The 21,959-nt window shown below is 41.8% G+C and overlaps 1 protein-coding gene across 6 annotated transcripts in view; it reads right to left on the bottom strand.

Moving 5' to 3' along the window:
- PLAGL1 (PLAG1 like zinc finger 1) overlaps positions 1-21,959 on the bottom strand; it is a 46,393-nt gene that overhangs the window by 23,940 nt on the left and 494 nt on the right. For 2 of the 6 annotated variants that reach the window (XM_062640798.1, XM_062640797.1), the window contains exon 2: positions 6,080-6,122. The exons of 3 other annotated variants lie outside the window; for them this stretch is intronic. In XM_062640798.1, the coding sequence (XP_062496782.1) occupies positions 6,080-6,098 (19 nt within the window). In that variant the 5' untranslated portion in view covers positions 6,099-6,122. Of the gene's footprint in view, positions 1-2,942; positions 3,119-6,079; positions 6,123-21,959 lie in introns of all 6 variants that reach the window. One more of the 6 variants, XM_062640800.1, reaches the window with a different exon arrangement.

The following is a 21,959-nucleotide window of genomic DNA, read 5'->3' as shown; positions in this document are numbered from 1 at the left end:
ATGAAGGGTCATTAACAGCTTAGCAGAACAGCTTTAGTTCTTAATATGCATCACCTTCATAACAGAGGACACAGCCAACAGCTTCTGTTATTACTTTCCTGATCTCCAACACAAAAAGGATGCTTAATTCCCAGCTTCTCTGGAAACAAAATGGATAGGAGACTCCCATCCTAACCTTTCTGATCCTGTTAAATTATTCTCCTCTTTTAGGGCATAGAGTTTCTTTTTTAAAATCAAAACCACAGGCATTGGAAAGCTCTGCTGTTAAACAGACGCAGAAGTTTGTCTTTGTGAAAAATATACATGCAACTTTCATCTGTGTTTCCATTTACTTCTTCTCTTTTTCCTGTGATCTAACATGTACTTTTTTCCACTCTAAAGACTTTAAATGGTAACTATAAGACAATTATCTAATGTCTTGACTGATACTGTACATAACAAATTATGTCCACCCGAGCTTCTTTAACAGACTGATTAAAAAAGGGCAATAAAACTGGCAGTATAAATTAGGCAGCAGTATACTACATTTCCCTTACAGTAACTGTTCTTCTGAGGTGTAAGGACAGCCTTGAGACTAGTTCTCTAAAACAGAGAATGACAAAATAGGTGATTATAGACTGTTATTGGAGAATTACATCTGAAAGTTAGAAAAAATTGTGGGTTTAGAAAAAAATGCAGCTCTTTTCTGCAGATTAAGCACTCTAAACACAGATTATAATGTATGCCCATAAAGCCCTATTTATTTTCCTATTGAGAATCTCAGTTTGAGATTAAGTAAAATCCGAAGACACTTCTTTTATGTTTCTGATTAATTTGTAGTTTCTTTAAACTATTTCCAAAAATCACAAAAATAAAATCAACAGTGGTCTCTGTCATTAGAATATAACAAGCAACCTTGCAAAGCAAAACTGCAAAGAATTTTTTCCCATTTTCGTATTTCCCTAGCTCGAAAAATGAGATCAACAGATGGTAAACGCATCACCTCGGCAGAAATGTACCATTCCTCAGTTATGTATTTGTATAACCCTGGTCACTTAATATGCATATTTACTTAGAGCTGTGTATGATCACACATCCCACTTTGGTATATCTTACTCCATTGACTGGAAATCAATTATAATATTCTCCACCCACTTCAACAATGCCAGTAGGTCACACTGATATTCATGTTTTATAAAGATCCTTCACGTTAGAAAAGGCAAAGGGAAAACTGTCCTGCCAAAACACCCCCATGTACTTCCTTCCACATGAGTTAAATATAACACCCTTCGCCCTGCCTTATCACCCAAGTAAGGGAGAACAAATGCCACCTTCTGTGTCACACATGAATCATCTACTTTCTTCTCCATTATACTAACTAAAACCACTCTGATCAACTGAGTTTTCCACAACCGCAATTTTCTATTTATGCCATTTTGACTACTCAATAGCCCACACCCGTCAACATTTTCATAAGACATCTAGATTAATGCTCTAATGACCTACAAATGTACCTCCTTTCTAACTTAGATGTTAACTGTCAATTAGTTTTAAATTTTAGTGGCTTCCAATGTCTGTCACATATAAATACACTTAAATGAGGGCAAAACCTACTCCTAACACACTTGGATAACAACAATTGCAACAGAGCCCACAAACACCAATACCAGCCTGCTAGAGTTCAGCGATTTTATGTCTTTGTCAAAACTATAAATGCATTTGGTTTTTCTGCTTTTCCCTCTAAAAATCTTGGAAACTTGAAGGCAGAAGGCACAAACAAAAATACTGACTCTCTACAGTTAAGCACTATACTTTCATTTTTAGGATCACAAAATATTCTGAACAAAACATGTTTGCATATAGAGCCCAAATACTTCCAAGAAAAACAGATAAGCTATCTGCTGCAGAGAAGCACAAAATGAGACAAAACTAGTACGATTACTAGCTCAAAGTCACTCAAAGAAAAAAATGCCAGACTGAGGAACACAAACTACTCTGATAAAACACGAAACTTCCCAAGCCCTTGCCCTGAAATTAGGGGACTACTCAGGAGTTTTCAAAGAACTGTATGCACGCAAAGACATTTTTCATCAGGTTTGCAACACAAGCTCAGCAATTCCTGCTGCCGTGTAAGAATAAGGCAGCACAATGGGAATTACTGTGTTCAGAACTTGCCCTTAAACTGACGTAGGAAGGAATGACATTACTTAACATTTTTCCTGCAGTCATAAGTGGACCACACCTGAAAATAGTAGCTGCGTGAGCTGAGAAATACTTTTCTTCAGTCACCAGAGAAACTAATATAGAAACTCTGGTGATTTGTTCTCCTGTTTTCAGTAGAAAATTTACATATGAATTACACACCAAATTCCTTTGGTCTGATAAACTGTTCTGAACTCACACGCAGAAAACACTGTTTCTTCATTATCATCCTCCTCTTGCTATTCTTTGCTGTCTTTACAAAACTCTGTGCATCTAAAACCAGCAAGCGTAACGGCAAGTCTGCCTCTTGCCTTAAATCTATCTATAGAAACAGAGGTTTGGAAATACATCCTTACATTTCAAGGGATTTAGATTCCCTGATTTTCTGCCAGACAGGCCTGCTTGTTAGTCACTGCCTTGTGTGTAAGTCCTAACACAGCAATTCGTATCAGTCAAGAAATCATCTGATGCAATTTGGCTGATTCTCAAAGACATAAAAAATTTAATATAACAGCCTACACAAATGACTGATGTTCAAAACCTTACTGCAAGACCCAAATACCAAATTATTAATTTTCAGATTGATTAAATCACCATTAGATAAAGTACTAATCAACACAGACTGAGCCTGGAAACTGCACAATAGTCACTTAGGTGTTTCCCATGACAGAATACAATTCAAACATTGGTTTTGCACTCGAGAACAGAAATGCAAACATTTCACAATCACACTACATATGGGAAATCAAAACAATCCTTACCTTATTCAAAATGGCATTTTCAGTTAAAAGTCAGGCTATGCTAGTGCAAGGTGGCAGGAGATGTGCCATCCTCCTTCAGCAGACTTTTCCAAATGCCCCTGTGTTCAACTAAGTCTAACTCCACTCTGTTTTGTTTCCCCAGGAGGACCCATTCAGCACCATGTGCTCCTTTTCAGCTGTCAATAAACAGAAGCGGTGAATTCCCCAGCGCTTCACAAAGCTAGTTAGGCATAGCCATTCATTTCTTCAGGAAAACAGGGCATTGATTTCAGCAAATTCCCAGGGAGCAGCTACAACAAAGAGATCAAAGACCCACCTCCTTTCCTGCATGGCTTTGGCAGGCCAGGCCAAGAGGAGCAGCAACAGGCTCCCGAAAAGCGGGCTCAAACCCCACCGACCACCGCATGCTCCATTCATGCCCGTCGCCTTCCTACATTCCCGGGACAGCCCCCGGCGCTAACCGTGACAAACCCCTACATTCAGGCAGCATAATATACTGCACACTAGTTCATCCAAGGATAAAAAGAAAAACAAGCTCCAAGGGAAGTCCACTGCTTCCCCGACCAGCCGAGCCTCAGTAGCTGGCAGATAATTTATAAACTTCTCTCTCTCTTTACTTAGCTTCTCCATCTAAAACAGAGAAACACTCGCTACCTCAAATTCATCGTGCTGAAACTTCACTGGGATGTTGGTTTTTTCATTGTATTTCCACAGGCTTGAAGACTTAGATGCTGGAGTTTAAGGCCTAACTGCAGCAGCCCTTGTATTGTGAAGCCATGACATTTTCTTTGTGCAGTTTGCCCCAGACTGCAGTGTTCTTTTCCTAGGAATCTAAAAGGGTTTGTTCTGGTTTGATTAGATTTTTTTCTTTTTAATTATACATCTAGTCTTCATTAATGTGACCTGGAACAAGATTTTTAATCCTAGAATTTGACCTTGTATTGAACCAAGCATTAGTGAAAGATGATGCTGTGGTCAGATTTAGGGACTGCATGGTTAGGCTACATGTCTACTTCTAAATAGTAACAGCCAGAAACTGTTCCCTGGTGCTGAGACCATTTGGCATCACTTCCATGTGTCTAAACACTCCTCATCTTCTTCCCTTTTCCCCCACAAACAGTGTGGTTATATTCAAATTCCTTACCTGGAACAGAGTCTGGTAGATGTTCTCCCCAAAACACACCCTGTGGTTTGCATAGGCCAGTACTGAGCTCATGGGCTGGCTCTGTACTATTTATTTATATAAAAACAGACATAAAGATCTAGAATCATTTCACATGTGTACAGATTTGCCATGTTATTCTTTAGTGTTCTCCCACCAGCTGGAACCTGGAAGGTTCCGCCAGCACTGCTACTGCCTCAATGCTATTTCCACATCTCCAAGTGAGAAGACAAATGTCTACCCCTCTCGTATGATCGAGTATCACAGGACCTGTCACAGCACAAGCAGTACAATACCAAGATGACCAAGGATAGGTGATAGGAATGATAGGTCACTGCACAGAAGATAGCCAAGGACACAAGGGAACATAGAACCACAAAATTCTCCATGCTACAAGAGACCTGTGGAGATCATCTAGACCAACCTCTTGTTGAGAGCTGGCCCTTAAGATCAGTGTTACCCAGGGCCCTGCCAAGCCATCTCTCGAGTATTTCCAGAGTGTGAAATTCCACTGCTTCCCTGGGCAGCCTATTCCAATGTTTATTCAATCCCACAGTGAAAATGCCCCTTACAGCCAGCAGCATCTCCCCTGAAGGAACCTGAAGGGTCCCCTGAAGGGACATCACCCCTTGTCCCGTGACGGGCATGACTGGGGAAAGTGCTTCTACCTCCATCTCCATAACTACTATTTCTGTACAGGAAGACCCCTTAAACCTCCTCTTCCCCAGTCTGAACACACAAATCTCCTTCAACCTCTACTCAGGTGACAACTTCTCTAACCCACTGGTCATTAGGAAAATGAGAGAGGTGCTGAGGCTGAGCTGAGGAGAGAAAAATTAAACTGCAAGGGCATAAGATAGCTTAAACAGTAAACCAGCTTACACATCTGAGTAAAGTTAAGGAGTCTTAAGTCATTTTGACCATGACTACTGTGCAGTCAACCTGCCCTCTCGCCTTTCTTTAACATTTCACTCCTGATAGCAGTTTTGCCTGTTGTATATGATACAGTCAGGTATATTACAATCCTCATTTTAGAGTTCTTCCTGCATCTAAATAAGTACTCAAGCATGCCCCAAAATAGCCAGTTAGCAGATAAAGCTCAAAAAATTGCACTTTTGCAAATAACTTGATCTTGAAAATATTACCTTCACAGACAGCTGCCATCTGCCAAGCAAGCCACTGATGGGTTTATATTTATTAAATGATTACAATTACTGAGCAAAAAAAAATCGTTTTCTTTGTTCCTCTGAGGAAATACTGGAGATTGATAAAGTGGGTTTCTGAAATTCCCCTGTCTTACACTGCAGCATGCATGCTGGGCAGCCCTCAGAGGCCATGATAAAAAATGGCAGCTGACGCGCTGGAGGGCCTCCAAAAGAAAGCATGTAGATCAGGTCAATAAGCATAGAAAATGTGCTTAATGCTGCAGATAGCTTAAGCTGGAGCAAGAGAGTACAAGTACTGGGGAGACCTGAGCAGTAGTGTTTTGTGGTAGTTATGACAGGAAAGCATCAGGATATGCCACTTGTATATTCTTTATTGTAGAAAAAGAAGGATGAATAATAGTGATGAGGCGTGAGATTTGGATGTGACTTGGATAAAGATGCATTGGAAACATCAGAGTTAAATTCATAAAGTGATTAAAAAACCCCAAGCACATCACGCAGTAGTAATCTGGCATGGTATTTGTGCCAAAGATAGATAAAACATTTTAGATAGAATTGTAATTTTAAGTCTCAATGAACCAGTCTGTTCTTATACATAGGCCAGATTTTTACAATTTTACTCATATTAAGTCATGGTTTACTCCAAGAATAATCCCGTTGATTATAATGGTAATATTGTTCCACAGATGTCTCAGAAAAATGCAGACTTTATACTTAAGATAAAGGACATCAATCATGAGCACATCTGGGAATCTGATAAAAACATATGGTACAAAAAAATCACTGTGGGATAACGGAAATGTACTTACATAGCAGGTCTGTGGACATGTTTACAGATCAGGCAAAGGAAACCTACATAAAATAAATGAAAAAAGAATGATCAGTGGTCTGAACTAGCACTATTCATGCTTAAACCTCATGCTAGTTATCATATGCATAGTTTCTTGGTTCTTTAGGAAATGAGGGGAACATATCTAGGTAAATCTAAAAAGGAAGAATTTCTGTTTGTAGAGGGAAAGAGTAAATCCATCTATTTTTACTATTCCTAATCATTCCACAAACAATGTGAACTGGCAATTTTAATGAATCCATTTTAATTAAGAGCAGTTCACTGTATCCCACATCTTCATTAATTAATAAAACAGAATTTTCAGGTGTCATCTATTTTACCCTATTGCATGCTCTTCTGTGTTTATGCCTGCTATTTCTGGTATTCAACTTAAGAGTCCTCACCCTTGCAAAGTCAAACAGAATATTAACTAGATATAGAACAAGACATTTGCTGTCTTGAAAAGACTTGTGATGACTTCTAGCTTTCTGCTGAACGCTGTTCATCTTGTTGCCTTCCCATTCATCTGCTGTTTTTTGACTGAAATTTTACCAAAGCACATAGTAGCAGAGTGAGTTTTCTGTAGCTGTTTGAGCAGCCTCCAACAGAGTTGGATCCTGATGTGTGGGGATAAGGCTACTTGAAGCAAGAGAAATAATAAGGCACATAGTAACAAGGGGGCATGCAAATAACAGTATGAATCACACCAGCTTATGTCATTTTGTTGTGTCTTGTACAAATCTTGAAAATGTTGGGCTGTTTGAAGGTGTATATATATGATATAGGGTGAATTGTATGAGGCTCAACAAGGCTCAGTGCTGGGTCCTGCGTTTGGGCCACAACAATCCCATACAATGCCACAGGCTTGGGAAAGAGTGATTGGAAAGCTGCTCATGGAAAAGGACCTAGGGGTGCCGACTGACAACTGCTGAACATAAGTCAGCTTGTGCCCAGACAGCCAAGAAGGCCAACAGCATCCTGGCCTATATCAGCAATAGTGTGGCCAGCAGGGCCAACGCAGTGATCATTCCCTGTACTCAGCACTGGTGAGGTCACACCTCAAATACTGTGTTCAGTTCTGGGCCCCTCGCTGCAAGACCTTCAGGTGTGTGAGAGACTGAACTGACTCCACCATCCACTGCCTCGGGGGGGGGGGGGGGGGGGGGCGGGAATGGACACATAGAATCTGTGACTCTGGCAGGTTGTCCCTAAGCAGGATGAGGAAGCTGAGATCCAGCTATCTGCTGGAATCTAAAAGCACACTGTAGTGCCATTTTCAAGTTTGAGAGGACCAAGATAAAAACTTCTAGTGATCCATCATAAGCACCTCTTAGGTTGCCATTTTAGCTTGTGTTTGTCCCTACATACAAAAGCAGCCATGCTGAGCATTCCCCTCAGCATTTAGTCAACAAAGATGTACATACAGATCATCATTACGGGGCAACATAACAAGTAGGCTGATTACATTAGCAAGTTAACAATTTATAATCTTCCATATCCTCATTTAAGTACTCACAGACCCAATTCCAAAACCAAGACATCTGACTTTCTATCTTACCATGTGTCTCATCACAACATAATCAAATCCCCAAGGATTTAAATTGTCAATCCTAGCATAAAAGAGAGTATGCAAAGAAAATATACATTACAGATGCTCTGCACTCTGGAATTTGGAAGAGTTCTGATGTCAAAATATAAAGAGCTGCCTGATCTTTCCTTCTCACATGCTTAAAAATGTCTTTCAAGCCTATGCTGCCTTCACCAAACAGAAGACAAGCACAAACTTTGCATTTCAAAGAGTGATTTGCAGTGGCAGGTGGTGAGGGGTAGTTGAGAGGTATACTGTAGACTTCATTGCAGAAAATTCATATTTTTAACAGAAAACCATAAAGATTCCTCCCACTTTTGGGCTGCACACATTCTCTAACATCAAAGGGATAAAACTGACTGGGAGCAGCTCATCAGAGACCTTCAGCAGGTAAGACACTACAAAGAAAAATGTGTCAATTATCCATGCACAAGCATCCTGTGTCTTTTGAGGTGCCCTAGCACATTTGAAGCACTCACATGAGGTTGATAGCTGCAATATTGGTTATACAGGAAAAAGAGTCCCTCCTGTACTAGGAGCTAGAAGCCACGCAGGGCTACCCAGGGCATCTTGAACAGCACTCAACACTTTTGTTTCGGCAAATTAATCAAGCCCTACAGTACTGCAATTTGTCTGTTCTTACAAGCATAGAATAGGCAGGCTGCTGGTACATCACTTTTGTCTGAGATCAAGAGGACTGAAGGTGAGGCACAAAACACAAGTGCCAGCATACCAACTTCTCTTCTGTAACCTCTGTCCTTTGCCAAAACAGCTGCCTCCAGTGAACGTAGTGCTTATAAACTGGCTTTTTTCTCTGACTTGGACTGTGTGTAGATGTAAGAAAGCAGTAAAGGGGCCCACACGCTAAAAGGACATCAGTGAGTCCTCCTTCCAGGTGAAAACAGCCATAATGAGAGCATGCTTTCTAAGCAACAAGTGTCTTGCCTGATTTCCATCAGCCAGAAAATTCTTCCTGCAAAAAAACACTCTGCAGTTTCACTCCATTCTGGCTGAGAGTGAGGCACTTGTCTGTGGTGTTGATTTCTAAGAATTTCGGCCTTGCAGAGGGAACTGAACTTTAATGGCATCCATATGTGACTGTACACATGCCAGCCTTTGTCATCCCCAGAAACAGCAGGCTACACATTGTCACTGTCAAAGCTGTGCCATCAGCTAATAAAGATTTCATCCCCCCACTGAATTACTAGGCAGAATTATTTAATCGTGCTGGCATTTGATCTGCAGGGCAATTACCTGGTAAACCACTACAACACAACAAGATCTCCCCTTCCATATTGTCTGAGTCAGCAGTATACCTTCATCCTCACACTTACGGTCTGCAGGAGTCTCCTGTCATGAGAAGGTCCAACCTCAGGCTATCCTCTCTCTGTCCCCCACACATTTGCCACCCAGCCATGCTGTAGTGATGCTGTGATCAGTGAACACCCCAATTAAGGTCTGGATGAATTGTCCCATGGTGTCATGTTGGTGGTAGAGGAGAGAGCATGAAGAAGAAAGAGCACATTTACTAGCTGGGGCAGAAGACCATTCCCCTTGACAGAGACTGTGACAAGTCAGAATGACATCAGAGGGACTCAGATGAAGGGCAGCATGTTCCAGAGCAACACAAAAGCCTATGAGAACCCTCCACTGCAATCAAAAGACTAATCAGAAGCATAAGGAGGTTATCCTTTCCTTTATCACTTAGAAACAGCTATAAGAAACACAACAGAAAAGTGCACAGGTTGGCTTTCCTCCCATCCGTTTTGTCCATATTGACAGGGCTGCCTACTCCCATGGTGTGGAGCCAGGAAGAATAGGACTGTGACATTGCCATCTGACTGCTGCCCCTCACAGTATTAAAGGCATTTACCAGTACTGGTAGGTCACCCTGTACAGACCTTTACTCCTAACAGTCCCCCTAGGACGTGGTCAAAGGTACAAGACTGTTGCAAGAAGATTTGCCCCAGAGAATCAGGGCACTATGAAAAGAATGACCATAAATCACAAAAGCTTTTCTCCACAGGCCTCTGAGGAAGCAGCATTAGCAGCAGCAACCCTATAGTGCCCAAGTCCAGCCCTTGCAGGGGACACAGAGATTACATGCTAAGAGGGAACACCTCTGCGAGTGCATCCCAGTCATTGCAACCCAAGCCACTTGCAGAACAGCAGAGCAGCACGCACACCAACACAAGCAACCACTCCTCTGCTAGTAGCCAGTCAGGATGCTATCTGTGACAGTGTGGGGATAAGCACAGCGAGGTGTATTTGAGAGGCAAGGGAGTGTAGGCAGAAGTATATGGTCCCTCATAAGCTGTACCAGTTTTGCCCTGTAGTTGCCCTCAACATGGACCAAGAACTGCCTGTCCTCCTTGCTGCAGAAAACCACCACTATAAACCTCTCTCCTGCTTCAAGGTCAGCCCTCTGGTGCGTGAGGGAACCTCCTGCACAGTGTATTGCCTCCCAACCAAGGGGGCTCCAACACAAGCAGAGTCGTGGCAGTCACTTATACTGTGCTGACCAGGCATAGTGCCTGGTGCTTTCTGACCACATCAGTCACTTCTCAATCTGAACTTAGGTGGTTGGCCAGTGGCCATGCTGGCCTAAGTTTAACAGTCCCAGTGGCCAATCTTCTGTGGTTTTGCTCCTTGTAAACCACACTGATGTACCACACTGACCTTTATATGAAGTGTTGCAGGTATATTGGACAAATTTGCTGTACTGCCACTCAACCAAAAGAAGTTGTTTGTGGCTGCTCTTAAGAGCTGTCCTTTCTCATTAATGAGTGGGCAGAAAAAGACAAGGAGCAAAGTGGAGAATGTTTTCCATACATTATGTCCCACACGACATCCTTGTCTCTAAATTGGAGAGACATCAATTCGATGGATGGACCACTCGGTGGATAAAGAACTGGCTGGATGGCCACACACAAAGAGTTGTGGTCAATGGCTCAATGTCCAGCTGGAGACCAGTAACGAGTGGTGTCCCTCAGGGATCGGTGTTGGGACTGGTCTTGTTCAACATCTTTGTCGCTGACATGGACAGTGGGATTGAGTGCACCCTCAGCAAGTTTGCCGATGACACCAAGCTGTGTGGTTCAGTTGATACCCTGGAGGGAAGGAATGCCATCCAGAGGGACCTCGACACCCTTGTGAGGTGGGCTGATGCCAGCCTCATGAAGTTTAACCATGCCAAGTGCAAGGTCCTACACCTGGGTTGGAGCAATCCCAGGCACAGCTACAGGTTGGGCAGAGAAGAGATTCAGAGCAGCCCTGCAGAGAAGGACCTGGGGGTGTTGGCTGATGAGAAAATGAACATGAGCCGGCAGTGTGCACTTGCAGCCCAGAAAGCCAACTGTATCCTGGGCTGCATCAAAAGGAACATGACCAGCAGCTCAAAGGAGGTGATCCTGCCCCTCTACTCTGCTCTTGTGAGACCTCACTTGGAGTATTGTGTGCAGTTCTGGTGTCCTCAACATAAAAAGGACACGGAACTGTTGGAACAAGTCCAGAGGAGGGCCATGAGGATGATCAGGGGAATGCAGCACCTCCCGTATGAAGACAGGCTGAGGAAGTTGGGGCTGTTCAGCCTGGAGAAGAGAAGGCTGCGTGGAGACCTCACAGCAGCCTTCCAGTATCTGAAGGGGGCCTATAGGGATGCTGGGGAGGGACTCTTCATTAGAGACTGTAGTGATAGGACAAGGGGTAACGGGTTAAAAATTAAACAGGGGAAGTGTAGATTGGATATAAGGAGGAAATTCTTTCCTGTTAGGGTGGTGAGGCACTGGAATAGGTTGCCCAGGGAGGTTGTGAATGCTCCATCCCTGGCGGTGTTCAAGATCAGGTTGGGCGAGGCCTTGGGTGAGATGGTTTAGTGTGAGGTGTCCCTGCCCACGGCAGGGGGGTTGGAACTAGATGATCTTAAGGTCCTTTCCAACCCTAACTATTCTATGATTTTATGATTCTAAAATTGCAGCCCTGAAAATGTGAGGTTCTTTACAGGCTTTCAGGTATCAGGAAATTAGCTTATGCATTTAGGTTGAAAAGGACTTGACAGGTCAAACGTAACAGATAGTTAACAGACTACAGATAGCAAAGCAGTGATTACAAGCACACTGGATGATGAAAAATTTAATGTCTTGTGGTGGTGAAAAGTGGTTATGTGCTGGTTAGAGGAAGTGATGGCTTCTGCACCGCTTGTAGGGAAGGACATGTTGCAGAGTACATTTGTGTAGGAGCAGGATTTTAGGTTTTGTTTTTCTCAGCTGTTCCACCACTGCTGCATATTCACAGACTACTCATTTTGTATTTTAGAAGTGACTGTGATGGGCAAACTTTGGGCACACAAGACTTGGGATAGGTACGCATTATGGCGGTGCGATTGCCCTGGGATGGGAAAGGCAATGCCTGTTACCCCTTCTGTTCTGATGCAGAGGACATGGGGGTAATGAAACCAGATAGTTTCCAGGTACAGTCCATAAGGAAGACCTACATGAGGACTCGGGTCACTGCTGCACCTGGGGAAAGGTGACTTCACAAGGAAATGCTTAGCAAGGGAAATCAGAGCACATGGGGCCTCTGGGGCTGTTCATGGTGCACATGAGACATCCAGGATGGATGCTAACAATAGCCTTCATAGCTACCTTGTTTACCAGTGGTTCACATTGAGAGGCAGCAAGAGGGGCAGCAAAGGCTCAACTTGCTATTCTCCCTGTATCTGGAAAATACTATGATGACACCTGGCTAAGGTTTCTGAATGCAGTTATCACCCAATGTCCTGTATCCACTGCAGGTCACCACAGATTTCTAGGAGAATAACAGTTTTAGCAATTGGCACTTGCTTCACTGGCCCCAAAGCTGACCTTTACCAGAGATGACAAACTTCATGTCAAGGGAGGTCAGGAAACTGTTCTGTGAGTGAACTTTGCAACGTTTGCAACGTAAGACTACAACTAGCTGCTCAAGACAGCCCTCCTGCATTAACATCGCAGCATTCTCACATGGGCTCATGTGACAGAGTATTTTCACTGACCTGACTCTCTTCCAGAGAAGTATGTTACCCTTCCTTGGCATTCATGCCCCAGAAAGCCAAGGGAAAAGCAGACACTGATGTGGCATTAGTGGGAGCACCAGGAAAAGCTTTCCTACTGCCACACTAACACTGTGGGTGATAACCTTATCCTCACATCATGGTGCCATCTGGATCTGACAAGAGAACATGCTGTCTGCAAGAGACCTATGCCATACAGAGACAAAGACCTGGATCATAGCTTCTACATTATGTATCCACTGTGAGTGGAAACACAACTGTTCTGAACCAGCCAGCATCTACCCCTCTCCAACCCCTCAGAGGTTATTAAAAAATTCCTTACACTGCTTTCCTCACAAAAACAATGTCAAAACCCAATGATAACTGTCAGCACAGATTTCTAATCATCTGACATTACACAGTGCAGTCAGTTTCATGCTGCATGCAGAGACACATCAGTTACCCAGTTATTGAAAGATTCTTCTCCTGATACTGTGAAGTCATCTGTCCACCTTACTCATGCAGTTGACAAGGGGATGCTGCTATACTTCAGATAGGAAAACATCCAGAACAACACATTTATAGATTCACAACAGCCCCACGTGGATGATATTGTTATCCAAGTACCTTTTATCACATTTTAAAGATAAAATGCAAACAAAACTAATTTTGCAAGACATCCATGGTAAGTAACATGCTTGCAGATGTCTTTAAAATACACAAGATGTGACAGGAAAACCACACTTAACCTACTTACGCTGAGATTAAATCAGCAAGGACTCTCCTCACCCATTACAGAAATCAGTTTCTGGGGTTTAACTTTCAGTATACCTTATGCCTCAGGTTGCATCTATCAGAAGAAAACATACCTTCAGGAGACAACATATCTATCACATGGCATTAGCATTGCACTAGTGTCCTTCCTTGTTCTCTTTTAGCTTCTGCTAGTGCTTGTGCTGGGCTAAGGGCATTTCTGCTGACATAGTTTCTCTTCTCCTGAATTCATGAACAGGAAGGAAAACCATAATGATACACAAACGATTCTATGATTAACAGAGTACAAACAGGGAAAAACGAACATACAGTGCCAAAATCTCCGTTCAGGGAAATCTATGTGGATTTTATAAAGTTTGTGTTAGTCCTACACGTACATTCACAATCAGGATTTGGTACATGCTAAGTACAAGTCGTCAAACACGTCCAACAGCAAAATTCCATGCATTTTCTATCTACCACATGTAGAAACCCTCACTGGAGAAAACATGAAATTATAAATCACTTTATAATTTATCATTGAAAAGAGAATATGCTTGTAGTTTTACGAAATTACATATTTTTTTCAAATCGTGGAATTAGTTTAGAATTATACAGCAGAATTACTGTTTTGCCATGATAATGTTTTTCTTCATGTACAGGATTCTGCAGGTTTCCCTTCATTAAGCAGTACAACAACTTGAGCAGAACAATACAAACACTTGTGTTCCTGATCCAGTCCCTGGCTCACTGATATTGCAGAAGTTCTTCAAATGTAAGTCCTACTAGTCAATGTGAAAGATAATGAGACTCCAGTTGTATATGCAACATCTCTTTTATGAAGGGCTATGCAGATGTAAAAGAACAGTGCATAGAATCATAAGGCAGACTGCAGGTGGATAAAAGTCATGCACTCAAGATTGTTTTCTGGAATGTGTTTACTAAGAATATTTTGTATGCCTCCATGTTATTGTGTGTGTATACACACACAAAAATATTATACAAATGTATAATCTAGTCCTGTCCCTGGAGGAAACTTTATACACATCTCTACAGATTACACAAGCAACCAAGAGCACTGTCAGTTTCCAGTGACTTCAAGAGGTCAAGCAATAAGATATCATGTTGATTTTGATAATTTTTGTATGAATTTGCTATCATTTTGCCAAAGCTATACTGAGTGTTAAATTTGAATACATAAAGAAGTTCTGCCTTACCATTCCCTGCATCAAAAGATCAATATTCTAACCTGGTTACAATCACCTCAACATGTAGCATCATCAAATATGGTCCACACATGCACCTAATCTATCCAAGTCTATTTTCAGTTTAAAGCAAAGCCCCATTAGTCATTAAAAGTAAATATTTTATATCCCATGTCCTGATAACAGAAACACAAAGACCAATAAATCCCACTCCTTGTTTCTAAGCTAGTTTTTCTTGTTCTGAAATACGGCACTGTCTCTCATTATAATTTTCTTAGCCTTGCATCACTTGATCTACTTCAGTCAGAAAAAGAACCATAGCAGACAAGGCATCAAGTACAACTCTGCCCGCATCAATGCCCTGTTAACAGATGAGATGCCATTAAATAGTATTTTTAAAAAGAGGTAGTAACAAAACAGAGACAAATGCCTAGGGAATGATACCAAATGGCATCTCATGCCAGCCTGCCTAACTGAGGGCTGCTCTTGTTGTTCGACTTCGCAAAGCACTCAGCATTTTACTGCGATCCAACAAAGCATTTTTACATTTCCCATGTCTTTCCATCACTGACTTGCAGGGAACTATTTGCACACATGAAGGCAAACCTATACTTCATATTTTGCTGGGTCAGGATCAAGGCACCAATCCTCTTTCTGGATCCTTGTTTTATTATGAGAATTATTTGAAATAAGCTAACCAAAAAAAAAAAAAGGCCTTGAAAGTGTGAGTTTTAGAAAGCCTCAAGACCCAGGAACATTCCTAAAATAATTTGCATTCCACAGCAGGAAGCAAAACCATTTCCATTTCAATGAGCCTGTGAAGAGGACTCTGGTCTACTTGCAGCAACGCAGGACTGAACCGCAGCACAAAACAAACACCAAACCCACTTGTACAAGGTCACTTGAAAAAGCACTTTTTCTGTTCTCCCTCAATACCTTGGCTAACCATTTTTCATCACTTCATGACTGCATCCCAACACTCATTTCAGGAAGGGCGCTGCTGTTCCTCTCTGCCAGACAGGCTGATGGCAGGAGATTTCCTTTCGCTTCCTTGCACCCTCCTCAGGCAGCCTTCCCCAAAGAGTCAACAAGTCTCCTGCAGCTTCAGAAAAGGTTTTACGAAAACCTTGGCTTGAAAACTCTCTCCTTTCATAAGCTTGCTGCAAATAAAACACATTAGCAGCAGCCAGCTTTCCAAACGCGGTGAGCAAAACCCACAGCGGAGACAGACAGACTGACGAGTTGCCACACGGTGCAACAGCTGCTCCTGAGAGCAGAGGGGGGTGTTACATATTTAGCCAGTACTTCAGCAGTGTCAGTGAATTTCAGGAAATCATAAAAACAGACTTGTCATCTGGAAGCCAACACCTTACCTCACACATCTTGCTCATCTTACAGTAATCTAAACTTCCCAACCTCAGATATCACAAGCTTTGCACTTACCTACGTCATCCAGATGTGTCCTACAGCACTATTGCAATAATGTAATGCAGTGTGTAATGTTGCTGCTAGATTATGTAAATATTAATATTCAAATTATTTGGTCAAATTTCACTTTCAGAGCCTTGCTCTAGCTCTTTAGCAGCTTTAAATTTCAATGCTGTGAAATGACCACTTCATTCAGAAACTTGTAAAACTGAGAAAGTTTTACCTGTAAGACTATTTCAGGTTGAGAATACTGGTATTTTTACAGGCATTTTACAAGCAACACGTGATCTGAATGGCAATTTCAACAGGTTTAGCAGCTTTGTTTAGGTGCTTCATAAAAGCTGGATGTCTCTATGCATAAATAATGTATCGAAGCATAATGCTCTTCCATAATATGCCCCACTGTTTGGTAACAGCATCTTGGCTAGTAAACGTGCTTCCTCTGCTCTGTCCACTCCTAAAGGCCTCAGAGAATTGCTTGAGCCGTATGAAGGCAAGGATGATACTAATAGATCCTCAAAACTCAACTAAAGCAAAAGCAAAGAGATTTCACTAGGAACTTAATACTTGAGGCAGAGAGACAACAGTACCCAGTTTGTTCAGTTGAACACCACAAGCCTTGTACTGGGTAACAACTGCCTGTCACATCCCTCAATCTGTTTGCTGCAACCTGCACGCTCAGATTTTCTGCCAACAGCAGCTGGATTTGCCAACAGCAAACTCAGCAGCAAAACCACCCACGTCCTTTCACTCTCATTCACACATGGGAATGGGACTGGCTGGAGTGAAAAACACAATCTATTACTTCATATGGCAGAGATGAAAGGGGCAGTTATTAAAGCTAATTTACAAAATTTACAAATTTACAAAAACAGAGCCATCACATTGAATCTTCAGGTACTAATTCTGTTGGAATTAAACTGTAACTTGAGGAGTAATTTCTTATTGCCTTTTCTTAAAGGATATGTTATTTTCAGGGGTTACGTTTTCATAGTAGTGCTCGGAATACCTATGGGTGCACAACTCAAAAAATACCCTTTCTCTTTTCTTCAATTTCCTCAATCCAACTTCAGTTATGTTTCTAGTAACTTCATTCCTTTAGCTAATACTTTCTGGTTTTCAGTATCTTTCCTTTGCCTTTCACAGATGTTTGTTCAGCATTGCTGCTTCCCTTCCATTAATACTCCCCTTGGTTCTCTGCACACCATATCTGTGGCTATGACAGGAAATAATTACACCTGACAAAGAAGGAGCATCCAGCTCTTTAGGGATAAAACAAACTTTGAACTATCTCAGCTGTGTATTCAACATGTGCTTTACTGGTCCTTCCACTGTTTATTATTGCCAGACAATGTAATGAACAGAACTTGGTATCTTCTTTGGGAATCAGTCTTGTCAAGGCACTGGCAAAACAGACATTCAATGCGTTATAAAACACTTGTTTATTGCTCAGCCTTGCAGCACTTTTAATTGTCATCTCAACAAAGCCGTACTGATTCTAATGTTACTTATTTCTCTAACAGGACAAACCAATGCTGCTGATCACATTATACAGCTGCAGTGATTGAAATAATATTTTAGCTGAAGTAAACCAGCAAAATTGCTGTGATAGTTTATGGCCAAAAAAGCACATGGGACTTCTGCTGATGCAGTTCTCTCTGACAGATATACGTGACACTCTTGCAGAACATATTCCTGCTTATCCTCAAGAGTCCCTCAATAACATTCATAGCAACAGGAACCTGGTAACAAGAGACCAAGTGGAGGAGCAAACTATAACATTGTTCACTGCACTACATTTGCATTCTATCATACATGCTAGCACAGGTTAAATAGTGATACTTTATTATTTTCCTGAGTGCAATTCTGTTACATGCCCTGAAGAAGAGTAAAGGACATCTACACCAACTTTGTAACTTGTGCCATGGTACAAGACTTACAACAAGTGCCGCGCCCTGTTTTTGTCTGCTCAAGCTACCAGACAGCACCTAAGTTACGGATAACAAGATGAAATGCACACAGTTCTTCTGCACAGCTACTTTTTCAGGCTCTTCACTGATACAGACAAGAAGTAGAGTGTCCATTTATATTTGTCTAGTGTCTTGAAGGATTTATTAGCAACTCAAAAAGCCAAACCTTTCTATACTTGAAACTTGAGGCTCTCCATAGGAAAAAATTACAAGAAGGATATTGAGTTACCAAACCAGCATGACAGAGCTAACTTTAAACCCTTTTATGACCCACAAAATTTTTTTTTGCATTTTATTTCCACTGCAGTTTTTTCAGGGGCTTAAGCAAGCAGATACACAGTGTCAATGTGTTCAGGGATGTCCTCTGAAAAATCATGAAAGCAAAATGAGAGCAAACACTGGAAGGTGATCAGTGTGATCAAGTTGTATCTCCAACTCATTAGAACTATGAATCAATGCCTTATAACACAGTCTCCGTTGTTTCCTCATTTCAACTTGGAATTATGAATAGTTAATGCTATTTGGAAAGTTTAAAATTTGCTCTCTCAAGTTGTTTGTGAAACAGCCTCTCCTAAAATAGCATCCTAGGTGCAGGAAGGAGAGAGATAAAAGCAGATCTACTCTGTCCTCCAAGACAGAATTAGTATACAAAGGCATTCTTGATCCTTATTTAGCACTGCAACTCACCATTTTACAGAAGATCTATCAGTGCAGGCAGAAAAGTCAGTAAAAAAAAAAAAAAGAAATACAAAAATCATACTGACAAAGACCACTGGAAAGAATTGTCACTTTTAGATCATCACATCAGAGGCATTTGGAACCCAAACCACTCTTTCACAGCAAATTCCAAATAGCCCATATTCAGAAGAACGCATGGAAGAAAGAGGTAAGACATTAAAAAAGCAAAGCTAGGAAAAAAAATACTTATTTGACTATCCTCAGGACACTGTCTGGACTGCTCATAAATCGTATGAGCAACTTGCAAGATTTTCCCATACAGAATGCAAGCAGACTGACCTTCTTTCTGTCCTAACTCTTGTTATTTCCTGCTAGTTATCATAAAATAGCAGTATCCTTGGCATCATTTAAAGAGATTTCCTACTTCTTTCCATACACGCAAGGAAAGAAAAAACAGGTTCTCCTGGGTTTAATAACAAAATAAAGTGGCCGGGTGTACGGTGGCACATGCTTAAGTAGAAGTGTGTGACTGCTGTTCCCTTGGTGTTTGGAGCAGTCTCGTCTGCTTCACGCTTATCTTTGAAAGCAGGAACATCTTAAAATAAAAACTCAGTGGAGCCAGTAGGGAAGTAGTTGGCAATGTGTACTTCAAATACGCTCTGCAAACAGCTTGTAAGCCACATTGCTCGGATTGAAGAGGGCTATTTAGGTTTGTAAAGTTGGGTGTAATGTCAAGTGCTCAAAAAAATTAAAACTTGTATCCACATATTAAACTTACATCAAACACCAGCATAGACTGTCTTAAGTACAGTGTGTGTATTCACTTATGGGCAGGATAGGGATTGATGTTTTGAGGTTTTAATTATCAACCAAGAAGGGGTTTGAGGGAAAAGGGACAGTGGTTCAGGTCCTAGGCCCTCCCCTGCAACACATTGTAGAATAAATGTGTCTCAGCAGTCATGGGGATAATTACCTTATGCTGTTTTCTTTCCACTGAGTCCTGGCAGAAGGGCAGGCAGGGAGAGAAGACATGCGTGTGCTCACAGAGCTTCACAACAAGGACATTCTTGTTGCAGAGCAGATTATGGAATTGAAAGGAAATAGAAGTCATTGTCTTTAGTTAGACAGCATTAATTTGTGACCTGCTAGCTTACATGTCTGCAAAATGACTGCAAAACAAGTGTCCAGGTTAAAAGAAAGTCTACCTACAAGCAACGCACTCAAAATGTTTTAACTTTTCATTTTTATCTTAAATGCTAAGCAATTTTAAATCAACCTGAAGATGCCAATTTAAGGCTTCAACCTGGTTAAACCTGGTGGGCTAATCACATGATTCAATGGGCCCTTCTGCCTTTAAGAAATAATTATTTACTTTCTTGTGTTTCCATGCTTTCTTGTATTGAACTCTCCCACTACTGTTCTCACTCTGATGGGCAGGACCAAAGAAACTGGTACAAATCTTTCTGATTTTATTTTAGCTTTTATGCCCACTCATCCCATCTTTTGCCTCTTACACAAATAATCCTATTATCGATTTGCAGCACCTGCATAATCAGAACAATCAGGTCCTGTTTAAATGTCACCTTGAGAGCACTCAACAATTCAAAACATGTTGGTGATCAGCAGTTAATACCACCCCAGGATCTATAGCAGCTACCATTAGGCTTGCAAATGAGATTTTGACTGCTTTGACTGACAATGCAGGGCAAGTAAGTGCATACTAATAGCGGAAAACATACTACACATCCAATGGCACCACAGCAGCAAACACACAGAGTATCAAGCAATAATCATGCAGTTTGTCACTGATCCTGTCACTGTTGCCATACGTCTGTTCAGCAGAACTACCCGTGATCCACTCAGGGACACCTGCCCCACACAACCCCACTTTGTGTTGCACAGTACGACTGCTCTCCTTGCACAGAAGTGGAGCAGTGCTCCACACACTGCTTCTCCAAAACAACTGGGATGGGAAGGAACAGTGAAGTGAAATTCCCAATGACAGCATCTTTGCTTCTCCTCAGAAAATGGTGAGAGCACAACAAAGGTGCTATGCATGAGGGGTCAGTGGAGTACCACCGAGACTCTCATCTTGCAGAAGTTGCCAAGTCAGGATGGGACTGCTTGACACTTTATGCTGCTGCATGAGATTAGATCTCTCAGACTTAAACAGACAGATTTTCTGCTAAACACTGGGACAACCAAGGCTCAGGTTGCACGTGTTGATGTTAATTTAACAACTGCAATACTGAGAGAGGCAAATGCTCAGATCGGGAATCTCTTCCTTCCTCGTTCTGTCAGAGCTGGATTTGCTAATCTGGCAATAATGTCAAGCACATCCTCTCCTACCACTTCTTGGAAAAGGAATGTGTTTTTATATTTATTCATACATTATTTATATTTTTTCATGCAGACCCCCCTCATCAAGGTGACCTTCATCACAAATATGTATGTAGATATATCATGTATGCAAAACCATAGCTTGGATTCCATCCTATACAAGCCTTTATAAATTAAAAATATCAGCTGAGGTTGGAAGGTTACATTCAAAGTCACATTTTAAAGACAGCTGCTACTTTGTGCTCTTCATCAGCTACTTTAAATGTTCTACAAAACCAGTTAGCCTTATTGGCCCTCATTTGCAAGGAGGCACATACTTGTTATGCTCAAGTCACACAGGGAAAGGAACAACCCTCAGAGAAGAGTCTGGCTGTCCTGAATTCACCGTTCTAGAAAAATAACTGTCATTGGGCCATGAGACACAGAATTTTAAGGGGGTGAGGGAACACAACACCTGTAAGTTGAAATTTAATAACATTATGTACTAAGAAAAAATAAACCATATAATATGGTAAATCCCTCTTCCCCACCAAAAAAAAAAAAAAAGACGTCTCCTGCAGGAGTCAGCGACAACTCCAGACTTGACAGCAATAAACTGCCACCCTGCTGAAGAAGGATGAGCAACTGATTTACAGGGTGCTGCGACTGCCTCTGTTGGATGGATTTTGAGGCAGGCATCGAGACCCGTCCATGAGCGGCGGTACACACTGGGACGAAACCCCGGGGGCCACGACCGGGAGTGCCACCACATAATGTGCATCAGGGCACGGGCCGCTGCCAGAGCCCGTGAGCACCGAAAGGCTGCAGAGAGGCACGAACCGAGATGTTCCCCCTCCTCATCCCCGCTCCTGAGGCCTTTCTGCTCCCGG

Source organism: Pezoporus occidentalis, unplaced genomic scaffold, assembly GCF_034315485.1.
Source record: "Pezoporus occidentalis ecotype Australia unplaced genomic scaffold, CSIRO_AGI_Poc_V1 ctg67, whole genome shotgun sequence".
Taxonomy (NCBI): Eukaryota; Metazoa; Chordata; class Aves; order Psittaciformes; family Psittacidae; genus Pezoporus; species Pezoporus occidentalis.
Note: the sequence above shows the minus strand (reverse complement) of the source record. Positions and strands in the feature narration are given on the sequence as shown.